General features: G+C 51.8%; 1 protein-coding gene across 1 annotated transcript; it reads left to right on the forward strand.

The window, feature by feature from the left end:
* The first annotated feature begins 1,965 nt into the window (after window positions 1–1,965).
* On the forward strand, window positions 1,966–13,055 carry LOC130576450 (acetyl-coenzyme A synthetase 2-like, mitochondrial). The gene is made up of 14 exons (XM_057371173.1): window positions 1,966–2,474; window positions 3,870–3,966; window positions 5,151–5,350; window positions 5,809–5,984; window positions 6,834–6,986; window positions 8,778–8,925; window positions 9,359–9,496; window positions 9,696–9,788; window positions 10,184–10,296; window positions 10,817–10,943; window positions 11,616–11,743; window positions 12,268–12,331; window positions 12,669–12,790; window positions 12,879–13,055. Exons 1-14 carry the CDS (start codon window positions 2,162–2,164, stop codon window positions 13,053–13,055), a joined length of 2,049 nt encoding a protein of 682 aa, XP_057227156.1. The 5' UTR covers window positions 1,966–2,161.
* Window positions 13,056–13,482: the final 427 nt, after the last annotated feature.

Below are 13,482 nucleotides of genomic sequence, written 5' to 3' on the forward strand. Positions count from 1 at the left end.
TTTGTCTTTGTTCCCCGGTCGTTTGACGTGTTAGATGATAGCCCATGGAGTGTAAATAATGTATATACAGTGAGAAAATAATTCAGTATTGAGGTGTTTGAGATATGGAGCTGTAACAACTTCTAGTCATCCAGCATCTGTGATTTATGTGCCATTTTCTGTAAAGATATGAAGAATAAAACTAAACGGGAATACTGTGTATGAGTCCAGTCACCAATTCAGCCAAAGCTGAGAGGGAGTTGGATGTCATGCTGTAGCCAGAGACAGGTGAGAGATCCAAAGTGGACCAGGGGTCTGCACTTTCCTCCTCACCAAGGCATGGAGAAGATGGGGCTTGGGTCTCTCTCTTTGCAGTGAAAGACAAAACTGAAAGGGGTGTGCTTGTACTTGGRCCATACAGCAGATGAGAGAACAAGTCACTTCAGCATCCAGAGCAGCCCTGGTGCTTTGGGTCACCCCATATCATGTGTGCCCTGGTATTAGATAGTTGGACAGATATCCAGGCAGGCTCAGCTTCTGCCAGGAACGGGCTGCAGAGCCCAGCTGGCCTGAGGAGCTGGGGCAGCAGCCAGATGCTGCGAGTGCAGGGGAGCTCGTTGAGAGGGAAGGACACCCATGGGATTTCCAGCAAGGTGAGCTCCAATTTGAGAGTGATGGGAGCCTATTCTGAGTTACCAGAGAAGGAGTTTCCTGCCCTGTTAAGAGTAACTTGGAATAGTCTGGTGGAAAAACCTAATGTCTTACAGGGATGGGAAAAATGCTGAGACAGAGCAGGCGTGCATAGGAAATAAGAGACTGAGGCTGCTTGGGCCTGACTTTGTGGAGGGGTTGTTAGCCCAAAGGACTGTTTGTCCCCAGAGGCACAGCACCCTTGTAGGTTCCCACCAAGCCCAAGGCAGCTTTGATACAGGTGTGTGGTCTGGGATAAGTGTACCTGACGGGAAATAGTGCCTGTCTCCCATAGGGGTGTCCAGCCTGCTCACCAAACATACCAGCTCCACAGATCGTGACTGGTGCTGCACTTGGAGAGCAAAGAGGAGATCTATTAACCCTGTCACCTCTACTGTTGATTCCTTAGGTGTGCCTGGCTGAGAACAACCCTACTGCAGGGAAAGCCTTTTTCTGCTTTTCTCTTGTGCCCCCTAGGAAAGGGAATTTGGTCAATAACATTAAGGAATCGTCCAAATTCTACCTTAAAGAATATAGTGCCTGAAGGAAAGGAAGGCAGAAAAAGAGGTTGTTTGGAGGCAGGGAGGCAGCTTAGCTCTGCTGCACTGGGTGGTGGGAGGTCTCAGCGTGAAGAGATGGGCTGCAGTGTTTCATGCCAAACCACCCTCAGCTGCTCCCCCATGGCCTCTTTGAGTGCTCCCAGCCCAGCCGGAGGACCAGCCCGTGGAGCTTGGGGGGAGGCAGAGAGAATAGCTCAGCCTGCCAGAGGGGACAGCTCTGAAAGCCAGCAGCAGTAAGGTGGGATGGGGGGCAATGTTCCCCTCCTGCACCTTCCCTGGCCCACCACAGCCTAGTGCTCTGCCAGAAATGGGTGGTAATTCTGGGAAGGGGATGATCCCATCAGTCATGACAAGCATAGGGGTGACCCCAGGATTTCCAGCGAACTGCCCCAAATTGCCTTTGTGGCCAGCAGGGGACTGGGCATGCAGTGGGGGAGCTGCAGCAARTGAAGGGATGGGCATGAATAGAGGGAGGTGTGAAGGAGGCGAGTGGGGATGAAACAGAGGGGTCTGAGGATGCAGCACAGCCCTGGGAGAGCAGAGGCAGGCTGTCAGAGCCTGGCCCAGGCACTTTGGCCCCTGAAGGGAGCCCAGGCACACGCTTAACCTGGCTCCTGTTCAAGAACTGCTGTCAGGACTCAGATTAGCATGAAGGTTATTTTCAGTCAAACATTTCTACAGCCCACCCCTTTCCCCTCCCTTACAGCGATTGAATTTCTTTTTTCCCATCGTGCTCTGGAAGAGAGGAGGAGAGGAACAAGGCAGGGCAGAAGGGGTGCCTGGGCACCCTGTGTGAGAGCTGCTTAGTGTCCAGTCAGCCAGGACAACGCAGCCCCACCTTCCCCAGGGGCTTTAGCCTTGTCCAGTGTCCTGAGCAGCTGCAAGGGCTGCAGGCACCCCTCTCCTCAGTGAGAGGCAGCTACCCTGCAGTGATGGCCAGGCTGCTGGCCAGGACCTGCTGCTTCAAAGCTCTTTCTCAGGCTCCCAGATGCCCTCCTGGGTTGGTGTCTGCCAGAGCCTGGAGACAYGGGCCTCTCACTGCCTACATGCCAGAAGCCATTGCCTTCCCCAGACCCAAGGACCACCAAGATTTGTATAAGGTGTCAGTGGAGCAGAGTGACACCTTCTGGGGAGCACTAGGAAGGAGCCGGCTCACCTGGATCACCCCCTTCCACTCTGTCCAGGACTGTGACTTGTGCCAGGGCAGAGTCTCCTGGTTCCTGGGTGGGCAGCTGAATGTGACAGGTAAGAAGGGGGACGGACATGGGATCCTATCAAGTGCCTGCAGGTACTTCTCTGTGTGTGTGGCTTCAGCCCTGGGAGTTTAGCAGAAGAGCACAAAGTCCAGAGAGAGAGGGACCCCAAAAGGTCCAGTTAGTCCTGCAGTGGCAGTAGTGTAAGGTTGTGGCTAGCCCTAAGGACACAACAGGGTTTCCTGGAGTGTGTGTGCTGGGAGCTGGGCTGCTCTCCCTCAGCCTCTRTGGGTCCCACAGCAGAGGAGCAGCTCTGTCCTGCGTGACCACGGGCAATAACACCGAGCCCCGYGCATTCAGCAGGCAGGGCTGCAGCTGGTAATTCCTGCTCAGTGAAGGCAAGATGTATCTGTGGAAGGCAAAGTACAGGAGCAATGAGCCACACTGTCACCACTGTCATGGGAGCTCTTCTGTGGACTAGAGCTATTGCCTTAGGGGGGCTATCAGGGGAAGACACAGGGATTGTGACACYGTGTCCTGCTCACAGTGCTGTTGGTCCCCACATTCAAAATACAAGACTGACCTCTGAGAAAATAATGTGTTATGTAGTCTGTTTGGGAAAGAGAGCAAGAGTTACTTCCCTTTCAGATTTGACATCTTACTGCTCCTCCTTTCATGTGCACTTCTTTCTCTCCTGGGAAACTGCAAGTGGTCAGGAGAAAAAAGCTGGTATGAAAACTGGGGCTGCTGCATCATCCCATGACTTTAGCAGGTTTAAGGAAAACACAGACTTGACCTCAGCTTTAGCAGGTTTAAGGAAAACACAGAACGGAACAAGGCTTCCGAGGAAACTACAGCTGCCAGCAATCTGGGAAACTTTTAGTGGAAGAACTACAGCCAAAGCCTCAGCTTACAATGTCCCTGGAAAGCCAGGTGCTGTGCACTCTGTATTTACCCTGGCTCTCTTCCATATTGGACAAATGCACTCTGCAGCCTTCCAGTGCTCAGCTTCACTCTCTCCTACATTTGTTATTTAGGAGCACTGCCACKAAAAAAACGCCCCAGTTCACCCCAAAGGCTGCTGCAAGGCAGTGCTGGGTGGACTGACAGCTTAAGTTAATGTTTGTCAGGCAGTCTGACKGCACGGAGGATGTGACCTCCACAGGGACTGTCGGCATTTCGTGCTCTGGACTGCATGAGGTCGCAGTTAAGGAGGAAGCTGACAGTAAGGATTGGCAGGTATTAGAGTGGTCAGGAATGTAATGGGCTTGGGATGGTGCTTGTGATCTCCTGGCTGGTATCCACAAAGCTTGCACAAGGCTAATATTGGGAAGACTCACACACAGYCCTGACTTTGACCTGCAAAGGGGGCTGCCAGTGCTGGCTTTAGGAAAGGTAAGAGGTACTGAGGATTGCTCTGTCAGTGATGCTGGGTTTTCCTTTCCAGTGAATTGTCTGGACCGTCAYGTCCATGTAGCCCCGGACAAAGTGGCCTTAATCTGGGAGAAGGATGAACCTGGAGAGGAGGTTCAGGTGACGTACAGGTCAGTAATTACCTCTGAACGTATGAGAGGCATATTGCAGCATGCATGAACATGGCTGGCATAGGGCTGATCTGCTGGYATCTGTCATGTGAGGGAATGCAGCATCCCTTCACACAGCTACAGAGTATGGTGGCTGTTGGCTTGCTTGTGCTGATCTGAAACTTCAGCCTACCTCCTGGCTAAATCCTCTTGGCCCTAAGGAGTCCCTACCCAGCTGGAGAGGTAGATGTTATCCCCTTGGGGCAGCACAGCAATGCTTGTAAGTAAAACACACAGGAAAGTCACACAGGTGCCTTCCCATCCAGGTTCCAGCTGTCTAAACTTCCGAGTAAGTGGTGTGCAAAAAAGGCCAAATTCACAGCTGCAAATGTGTTGAGAAATCCCATGCTCATCCTCAAGTCAGCAGTGCTGCTGGATTTGGCTYTCTGGAGGAGCTGTCTGTCCAGCCCTGCTAGGCTGATCTGGGGCCCCCCACCTTCCAGATTAATTTGCCTGCTTTCTGAGTCACTGCCAGAGAATTCACTGAAATCTCTCAGCACACAAAACAAGTCCCTCTGTCCTCTCTGGCTTCAGGCCTCACAAGACAAATATTACCATCCACCCCTGCCAATCCCCATGCATGGAGAGCCATTCCATRAAATGAGTCTGACAGCCAAGCTGTGGTTTCTAGGAGGGATTCTTGGGAGAGGCATCTTTTTGCTCACTGCTTTCCTACAGATGTTGTTCATGCTGGCACAAGCTCTGAAGGACTTGACCTCAGCTTTAGCAAAGCACGGGACCTTGTTTTGGAGGAAGATATCTAACTTCTCACATGTAGCCTCCAGCTGTGCAGGGTAGTGTGTCACACCAGTTGAACAGGTTGGTAAGAAATGTGCATGCTGTCATTGGGAAAGTCAGCTGAGATGTTGTGGGATTGCTGAGCCAGAGGAATTGCCAGCGRCTATTGCTGTACAGAAATCATTCTAATTTATGTCTTTTCCATAAATAACAGCCTACATTAGAGACTGTCTTTTCTGTTCCTTCCCACTGATTTTTATAGCTCTCCCATGGACTTCCAGAGTGAGGAGGGATAGGGTATGTAGGGATATAAGCTGTGTCTTTGTGACTCTAAGAACCTCCAACTTGATGCATGCAGGTAAGATCTGCAAGAAAGTCTCTAACTGTGTCATTGCTTCTTTCGGCAGGGAACTGCTGGAGCTGACATGCCGCCTGGGAAATACCTTGAAACGGCAAGGGGTGAAACAGGGTGACAGGGTGACAATCTACATGCCCCCGTGCCCACTGGCAGTGGCTAGCATGCTGGCCTGTGCCCGCATCGGGGCCGTGCACACTGTGGTGTTTGCTGGCTTCAGTGCAGAGTCCCTTGCTGACAGGATTCGGGATGGTAAGAGCCAGTGGGTAACAGTGACATATTTCCCTTGGGGGACAGTGCTGAGCATGTTGGTTCGCTATCTGGGAGCCTCAGGGCTGTGTGGATGGCAAAGGTTTTCTGAATAAGACTCCCTGGGCTCTCTGAGGGTATCCTGACATAATGAATAGACATGGAGCAGGTACTAGCAACCCAAGAAATAGCATGAGATCACCAAATACCTTCCAGTCCATGGGATTAATGGATTTCCTCTTTTCCCCATGGGAGTGAAGGACTGAGATACAGTGTCTCCTGTAAGGGGGTGTAACAAATCAGAAACCAAGATGCAAAGCTCCTGTTTTTGATAAATAAAGGACATGAGTACCAAGGACTGGGAGACAGAGAGAGGAGTGAAGGGTCATGGTAGAACCAAACTGCTCTGTGGCTGGTGGAGATGGGCAGAGTTACTTATGTGGCTCTTCTGTCTTCTGCAGCCCAATCAGAGACGGTGATTACAGTGAACCAGGGGCTAAGAGGTGGCAAGGTTATTGAGCTAAAGAAGACAGTGGACCAGGCTGTGAAGCAGTGCCCCAGTGTGAAACGGGTTCTGGTTTCCATGAGGACTTCCAACAAGGTTCCCATGACAGCCCTAGATGTGCCACTGGAGGAGGTGAGAGGCTGCCCAGTGATTTTGCCACTTCTGGGCAAAGTGCTTGCTCTGGGTGCAGGGACAGTGGGTGGAGAAAGGATCTTGCCTGGCCATGACAGTTTTGCTGGCCCATTTGACACAATCTGGGGACATTGTCCCACACAGCAGTGGTAATCAGAGCTGCACGCACTGCACACAAGTTCAGGACAGTCCTAGCAGCCGTCAGGACGAGCAACTGGTGTGTTTTCCCACACTACCAGCCTTGTACTGTCAGGGGCAGGCAGTGCAAACCAGAGGGCATAGTGGGCTGGATGCGGGGCTAGAAACACACCAGGTATGGGCTGGTACTTTGTGAACCCAGCCTTGGATTGCCACTGCACTGTCACACGGGTCTCCTGCTGGACCTGGCATGTGTCATTAGCCGTGGCACACAGGGTGGATAGGCTGCCAGCATGGAGCACAATTTCTGAAAAGATGACCCCCTGCCATGCATTTCTTCTGGCTCCCTGGAGAGGCACAGCAGTCTCCCCACCTCTGCTCATCACATCTCCAAGCCATTATTGCTAGAAAAGCTTTCTGGAAGACTTTTGTGCTGGTCAGAGCAGTGGCAGCATAAAAACAGCTGCTTCTTACTCAGCAGGTCTGCTCTAGCTGAGGAGAGCGCTTGTCAGCTCAGCAAGGCAAAAGGGAGTTCAGGCTGCTGAGAAAGGTGAGMGGAGGTGCAGAGGCAGGGAGGGTGTTTGTGGGGAGCAGGGTGGCACAGGTGCTCACAGGGGAGGGAGACTCAGGAGAGAGGTGCACAAGAAGGTGTGGGGACAAGGCAGGGGAGGCTGTGAGACCCTGAGAGAACTGCTGTGCTCTTTCCTGCAGGAGATGATGAAGGAGGATGCATGCTGTGAGCCTGCTGTCATGGACAGTGAAGACATGTTGTTTCTTCTCTACACATCAGGCAGTACTGGCAAGCCCAAGGGCTTGGTTCATTCCCAAGCTGGTTATTTGCTGTTTGCTGCTCTCACACACAAGGTAATGGATCCAGCCACAAAGTGCTCATGAGCCAGCRGTCCACAGGCAGTGCAGGGCATAGACACGCTTCTTGTTGCACTAATCTTTATCCAGTGCAAAGCCWCTGGGAAGCCCTCCAAGCCCCAGCAGACTACATCTACCTACAGGTAGTGCTCCGTAGCAGGGTCTCCCAAACACATACTGCTCTGACCTACCTTCTTGGCTTTCTTTCTTTCACTGTCCTATACGAAACAAAAACATTGGACAGGATCAGTCTTGCAAGAGTAATTTTATATTACTGGGTTAGGAATTTGTTTGTTCCTAGAAASTGTGGCTTGCTTTTCCTAGGAGTAACTACCCCAACTCAAGCGGGGGATCAAAGGCACTGTTTCTGGGAGGAGCACATTTGACAATATCTATAAAAGCTGGTGAGTGCCCTCATGACAAAGGCTTGATATCTGAAGAGTGTGGGTCATCTTTGGGAAGAGGAAAGCCTTTAACCACAACACATGCCAAAGAAACTCTAACAGAGCTGAATAAGAGGGCACTGAGCACAGCACAGATGCATTTGGCTGCAGGAATGGTTGCAAGGAGCATTCCTATGACATGAAGTTCCATGTAAGAGGGAGTTCTTGACAGAACAGTCCCTTAGGTTTGGATCTGGCTCATCTCAAGCATGACTGCAGTTCCAGTAGCACCTCAGACCACACATCCTGTGACAAAGCCWGCTCAGGGCTGGCTGGGTTCTCTCTGTTATCCATGGGCACTGAAGGCCACATCTCTTGAGATACGTGCCAGAGGTGTGGAAGCCCTTGGTCTTCCAGTGAGCTAAGCCATACCCAGCATGATTGGTGACTTCTCAAGACCATCACACCAGGTTTGCAAGAAATAGGGCTATCATTCCAGAATGGCAATGCAGGGGGTGAGCAGCATGTGGCCATGTTAGCTCGCAGGACCACTGAAAACSTGGAGCCAGAGCTGACATGCTCAGATCCCTCAGTTGGATGGGGCAGACTGCTGCTACTGTAACTCACTGATCCACTAAAAAGAGACAGAGGAACCAGGGAAGCTGCCATTATGGCACCTGCGAACACCTGAGGCCCCAGAGTCCCCACATGGAAGCCAGCAGGGAGCTGCAGGAAGAAATGACRGGGTCTGAAACCACAGAAATCAGCACAGAAAGCAAGAAGTGACAGGCTAGTGGGAGGGTGGCCCCTAGGAAGCTTTCCTGGCACTAGAGTAATCTCCTGGATTTTTTTAATCTCCAGTAATTTCCTGGAGTAAATGAAAGGAAGAAGAGTACTGTAGGAAACTGGTTGTGTTGATGCCAACATTGCAGCACTCAGYTCTGCCCTGCACAGGGCAGTCATCGTTCCTCCATGTTCCAGCCTTGTAGCTATGGATCTCACGAGGAATAAATGGGGCAGTAGGAAGAAGAGCTTCTTCTGCTTTCTTCCTGCAGGCACAGGCTGCACTCAGCTGAGACAGAGCGGGTTCCAATTCTTGTGGGCAGGCTGGGGTTGCTCTGGGCCAAGGCATCACATGGTCCCTCTGCTTGCTGCCTCACTGCTCCTGTGCTGGGCTCCTTGCTGAGCTCAGGGGGTTTTGAGTGTTTACTCCTCATTTGGACATTTCTGACATAAAAAAAAAAAACAAACCACGCTTTGCAGGAAGAAGGTGTCCCTGCATAAGTAGGAAGACAGAAGAACACAGTAACTTTAGGGCTAACAGAGAGCACACTGCTCCATTTTCCCCCTTGCCAGGAGTACAGGCTCAGGTGATACCCCTCACTGGTTCTCTTCTCTTGTTCAGTACGTGTTCGACTACCAGGACAGGGACATCTTTGGTTGTGTGGCAGACATTGGCTGGATCACGGGACACACCTATGTAGTCTACGGCCCCCTCTGCAATGGTGGCACCACAGTCCTTTTTGAGAGCACTCCTGTCTATCCTAATCCTGGTGAGTGAGGTGACACAGGGGAGCTGGGACATTCCACAGCACCGAGACCCACAGCAGGCAGAGCGCTGGCAGCTTTGATGCCAGGACACGAGCAGCAAAAGCTCTGTTGCCTCAGCAGCACACCGAGAGCTGTGCCCAGTGGAGTGCTGCAAGGGGAGGAGTCTTTTCCTCYGCGTAGGAGGCCACTGCTGCTTCCCCAGGGGTGCAGCTGTTACTCCCTCCCTGCAGCAAGAACGGTACCAGAGCTAGCTGATGTGAAGGACAAGGGGTAGCTGCTGCTCCTGAACTGCTTCTGTCCTTCCCACTATGGGATTAACATGGCTGAGGGTCCTGGCACTGCTGGAGAGCCTTTGCTCTCACCTCTTCTTTTTCTGCCTTGGTGTAAGGCTGGGAGAACCTGTGTGGATGCTTACTGGCCCTGTCTCCATTCCAGGCCGCTACTGGGAAACAGTAGAGAGGTTAAGAATTAACCAGTTCTATGGGGCACCCACTGCCATCCGCCTGCTCCTGAGATACGGYGATGAATGGGTGAAGAAGTACGACCGCTCTTCTCTCAAAGTRCTTGGCTCAGGCAAGTGCAGCAGCATGGGCTGGAGCAGTGAATCCTTGGACATCACATTGTGCCTCTTCCCACAAATGCCAAGAGCAGCAGCACATGAGACCCCAGTCAGGGGAATGMACTGTTTGGGTATGGCTCTGTAAGCAGGCCCTGCGAAGCTCTGTACTAAACCTGATGTTTCAGCTCTGCCCTCTTGTGTTTCCCCTTGCAGTGGGGGAACCCATCAACAAAGAGGCGTGGGAATGGTACTTCCGTGTGGTTGGAGAGACACGATGCCCAGTAGTGGACACTTGGTGGCAAACTGGTAAGATGCATATGATTCCTTCTTCCAGCTTCTGCTCTCCCAGGCTTTAGGAGTGACCTCCTGTTTTGCTGGCCAAGTGATAATGGTTGTTGCTGTCAGTCTTGTATGAACAAGGGTATAAGGGCTCATGCGCACCCAAACATAAGAAATAAAAATGCCCTTTAAAGCTAACCCAGACAAATACAGGGATTAAATGGCACATCGTGGCAGATCCCTGTTGAACTAAGTGAGCACAATCATCCTTCTGCAAAGTTCTTTCCCCAGCTCTTTGGCAAAGCCGGCCTCAGCCTGTGCAGTGCATAGTAAGGGACAGGGCAAAGGCTGTTGGCCAAGCAGTGCTACTCAGCRCTCCTCTTGTCCCCAGCTTTGATGAGCATTAGTTTCTTTTTCTTCAGAAACAGGAGGCATCTGTATCTCACCCCGTCCTTCTAATCCTGGAGCTGAAATCCTTCCAGGCATGGCTATGAGACCCTTTTTTGGGATCAGCCCCTCCCTCTTGGATGACAAGGTACATTTATGACCTGCAGTCCAGGCACTGGCTCAGCCCCCTTTCCCCCAGGTGCTTGCAGTGCATACTGGCTGATGCGAGTGGAGCTCTGTAAGTGTGCCTTTCCTGTTCATCTCTGTTATACAGCAACCTTCCTATCTGGAAAGGGACAAACAGGGAAGCTGTTCTTCCAGCTAGTGCAGAAGTTGAGTTTTCTAGCTTGAACTGCCTGTCCTSATGAGAGAGGCTGTGTTTGAGCTCCCTGGCATGCCTTTCCAAGGTGAGGTAGCCAGGCAGGGATGGCCAGTCTCCCTGGAGGGCCCTTGCATCCCACCATGTTTGTTTGTTGTAGACATATGCAGGGAGAGGCAATTTGTTGCAAACATATGCAGGGAGAGACTAGACCTGTCCTGTTGGAGTGAGAAGCATAGGACCCTCCTCACTGCCCTCCCTGCCATTTCCATCACAGGGCTGTTTAACAGGCAGTAACTAAATATCCCAAGTACCTTCAGCCATGGTTACTAAAAGGTAACTTTTACAGGGAAAYGTCCTTCGGGAAAATGATGTCTCTGGAGCTCTTTGCATCTCACAAGCCTGGCCAGGTATGGCTCGAACGATTTACAACGACCACAAGAGATTTCTGGAAACTTATCTGACTCCTTATCCAGGTAAGGAAAACATGTGGCAGGACACTTGCAGACATGTTCGGTTGGGTATGGTTGCATCTGCTTGCTGGCTTTCTGTATGAAGGCAGGATTCAGGAGAGCTGGTACTGCTGCTTTGTTCTTCCAGAGAYCCTCCACAGTCCTGAGGCCTTTTGTCTCCCCAGGCCTGATATCACAGGACTGCCCCTCACTGACCTTCCYCATTGGATCACACACTGTTTCGAGGCAGTGGATTTGTCCTTCTGCCCCCAGTCCYCTTGAGCACAGATAACACCTCTTGGTGCATCTCTTGCAAACCCTGTCAGCTTCTGTCACTTGCCCCAAAGCAAGCCTGAGAGCGTGTGTGTCTTGATGTGAAGCAAAGAGGAGAAGCAGCAAGACCATGGGCACCTGTGCTGGAGCAAAGTGCTCCCAGCACATGGTGATGAGGTAGCAGGGCATTAGCCAATGCACAGCAGAATGAGGGAAGGAGCCTCATGACAGAGCAGGAACCAACAGAGGCAGAAGACTAACAAGGAAGATAGGCACCTTTACCCTGAGCAGTTAGGGAAGGAGCAGAGTACACGGGCACTGGTGCCAACACAGGGGAGGAGGGGGAAAGGTAAGAGTATGGCRGCTGAGCAGCTCACATGCTCATTGTAACAAGTGACTATGGCACGGTTCTGGCCACTGCAGGGTTCTTCTTCACTGGGGATGGTGCGTATCGTACCAGTGAGGGCTACTACCAGCTAACGGGACGGCTGGATGACATCATTAACATCAGTGGACACCGGCTGGGCACTGCAGAGGTGGAGGATGTCGTGGTAAGAGGTGTGGGTGGAAGGTAAAACMATCCAAGGATAGAGCAAAAGTGCACTGGTGTTGCTCAGGGGGCCTCTTTGAAATACCCAGACAGAAATACGCTGCTGCTGTGGCAGCAGGAAACAGTCATACARTCTTGCCTGTGGTACAGCTTCCCAGCCTTTTACCTCCCATTCTGGCTCTCTGCAGCAAGGGAGGGACAAAGACTGATAATGTTGATTCTGCAAGTGTGTGAATCCCAAAGAAGCAATGAAACATATTGAAGAGGAGCATCTGTGGGACCTGGTGGAGCAACCTGTAGGCACAAAACAAGRTTCTCAAGGCCTAAAGCACTCAGAGTCGGGGGAAAGGACTATTGCTTGCAGACCTGCTGAGGCAAGGAAAAAGGGCAGAGATCACCTGAAGCCCTTCCTTATCTTTCTGCATTATTGTGGGCTGCAGCAGTCAAACCAGGGCAGGGTGGCTCATAGGTGACAACCAGCCTGCCAAAAGCACTGARCCAAACCCCTGCCCTGTTCTCTTCCAGAATCACCATGTGGCAGTGGCAGAGTCTGCCGTTATTGGCTACCCACATGAGATCAAGGGAGAAGGTAAGATGCTTTCTTTCCTGTCCCAAAACATTTCTCCTGGGGTTATGGCACTGCAGTGGGAAGTGGCACTGGCAGCAATGCATGTTGCAGGGATCTCAGCACAGCATGTTAGCAGKGATCTCAGCACAGCCATCACAACCTGCACCTGCATCAGAGACCAGCTAGGCTTTGCATAAGGTGACAGCAGCAGCACCATGGCCAAAAGCACTCACAGTTTTGGCTGCAGAGMTTCTCCTGAGGCTACCAGCAGAGAGGGACTCTCCTGGCACTAGGTCCAGGCAGGGTCTCTGGAGCATGGTATGCACACTGCTCAGTAACCTGGTGGTCCTTCTGCCAGGAGCCTATGTGTTTGTTGTGCTGAAGAAGGACAGTGGCTAYACACAGGAGACCCTGGCTGCCGAGCTACGGGAGCTCATCTCAAAGAAGATTGCTAAGTACGCAGCTCCAGATTATGTTCAGGTAACACAAGCAAACTGGTCCAACAYCCCCACTGGCAGATTGGCCAAGCCCTTTCCCTCAGCCTTGACTCTGCTCCTCCCCACCTTAGGTCACACACCGGCTGCCCAAGACACGCTCGGGTAAGATTATGCGTCGAGTGCTACGGAAAATTGTGGAGGACAAGGCCAGTGAGCTTGGGGACCTAACCACTCTGGATGACCATGAGGCTGTGCAGCAGATCATAGAGGGACATAAGCACCTTGTGGAGCAGCAGAAAGGCCACTAGCTTGGCTCTGGCAGCAGCCACCTCTTCCTCCTTCACTGCAAAAAGAAAACTGCAGGAAAACATCCAGAAAAGCCACTGAGCAAGTGGTGGCTAGTAGGTGCTCAGACTGCCCTGACAATGTGGTGTTGGAGTGACCTCTCCACAATACAGAGACCCTCAAAACCTGCCTCCACAAACCTATGTGAGACAGGGGAGAGAGCATGACCCATCACAGGCAGAACAGTAAAGGGAGACAAGGGGTTTCCTCCCATGAAAACAGAGGGCAAAAAGCCCTCCTTGAGGTTCCTTGTGCCTTGCAGTAGCTGCAGAGGTAGCAGCAGGCAGAATGTCCAGCCCTGGATAGGGATACTGCTCCTACCTCTGCTCTGCTCTTCAGTCTTGTCCAGGACCATTGCCAATATATAAGCATCTCCAAAGCAAACCTCAG

This window comes from Malurus melanocephalus, unplaced genomic scaffold, assembly GCF_030028575.1.
Source record: "Malurus melanocephalus ecotype Western Australia unplaced genomic scaffold, MMel_1.1 scaffold_0, whole genome shotgun sequence".
NCBI classification, from domain to species: domain Eukaryota; kingdom Metazoa; phylum Chordata; class Aves; order Passeriformes; family Maluridae; genus Malurus; species Malurus melanocephalus.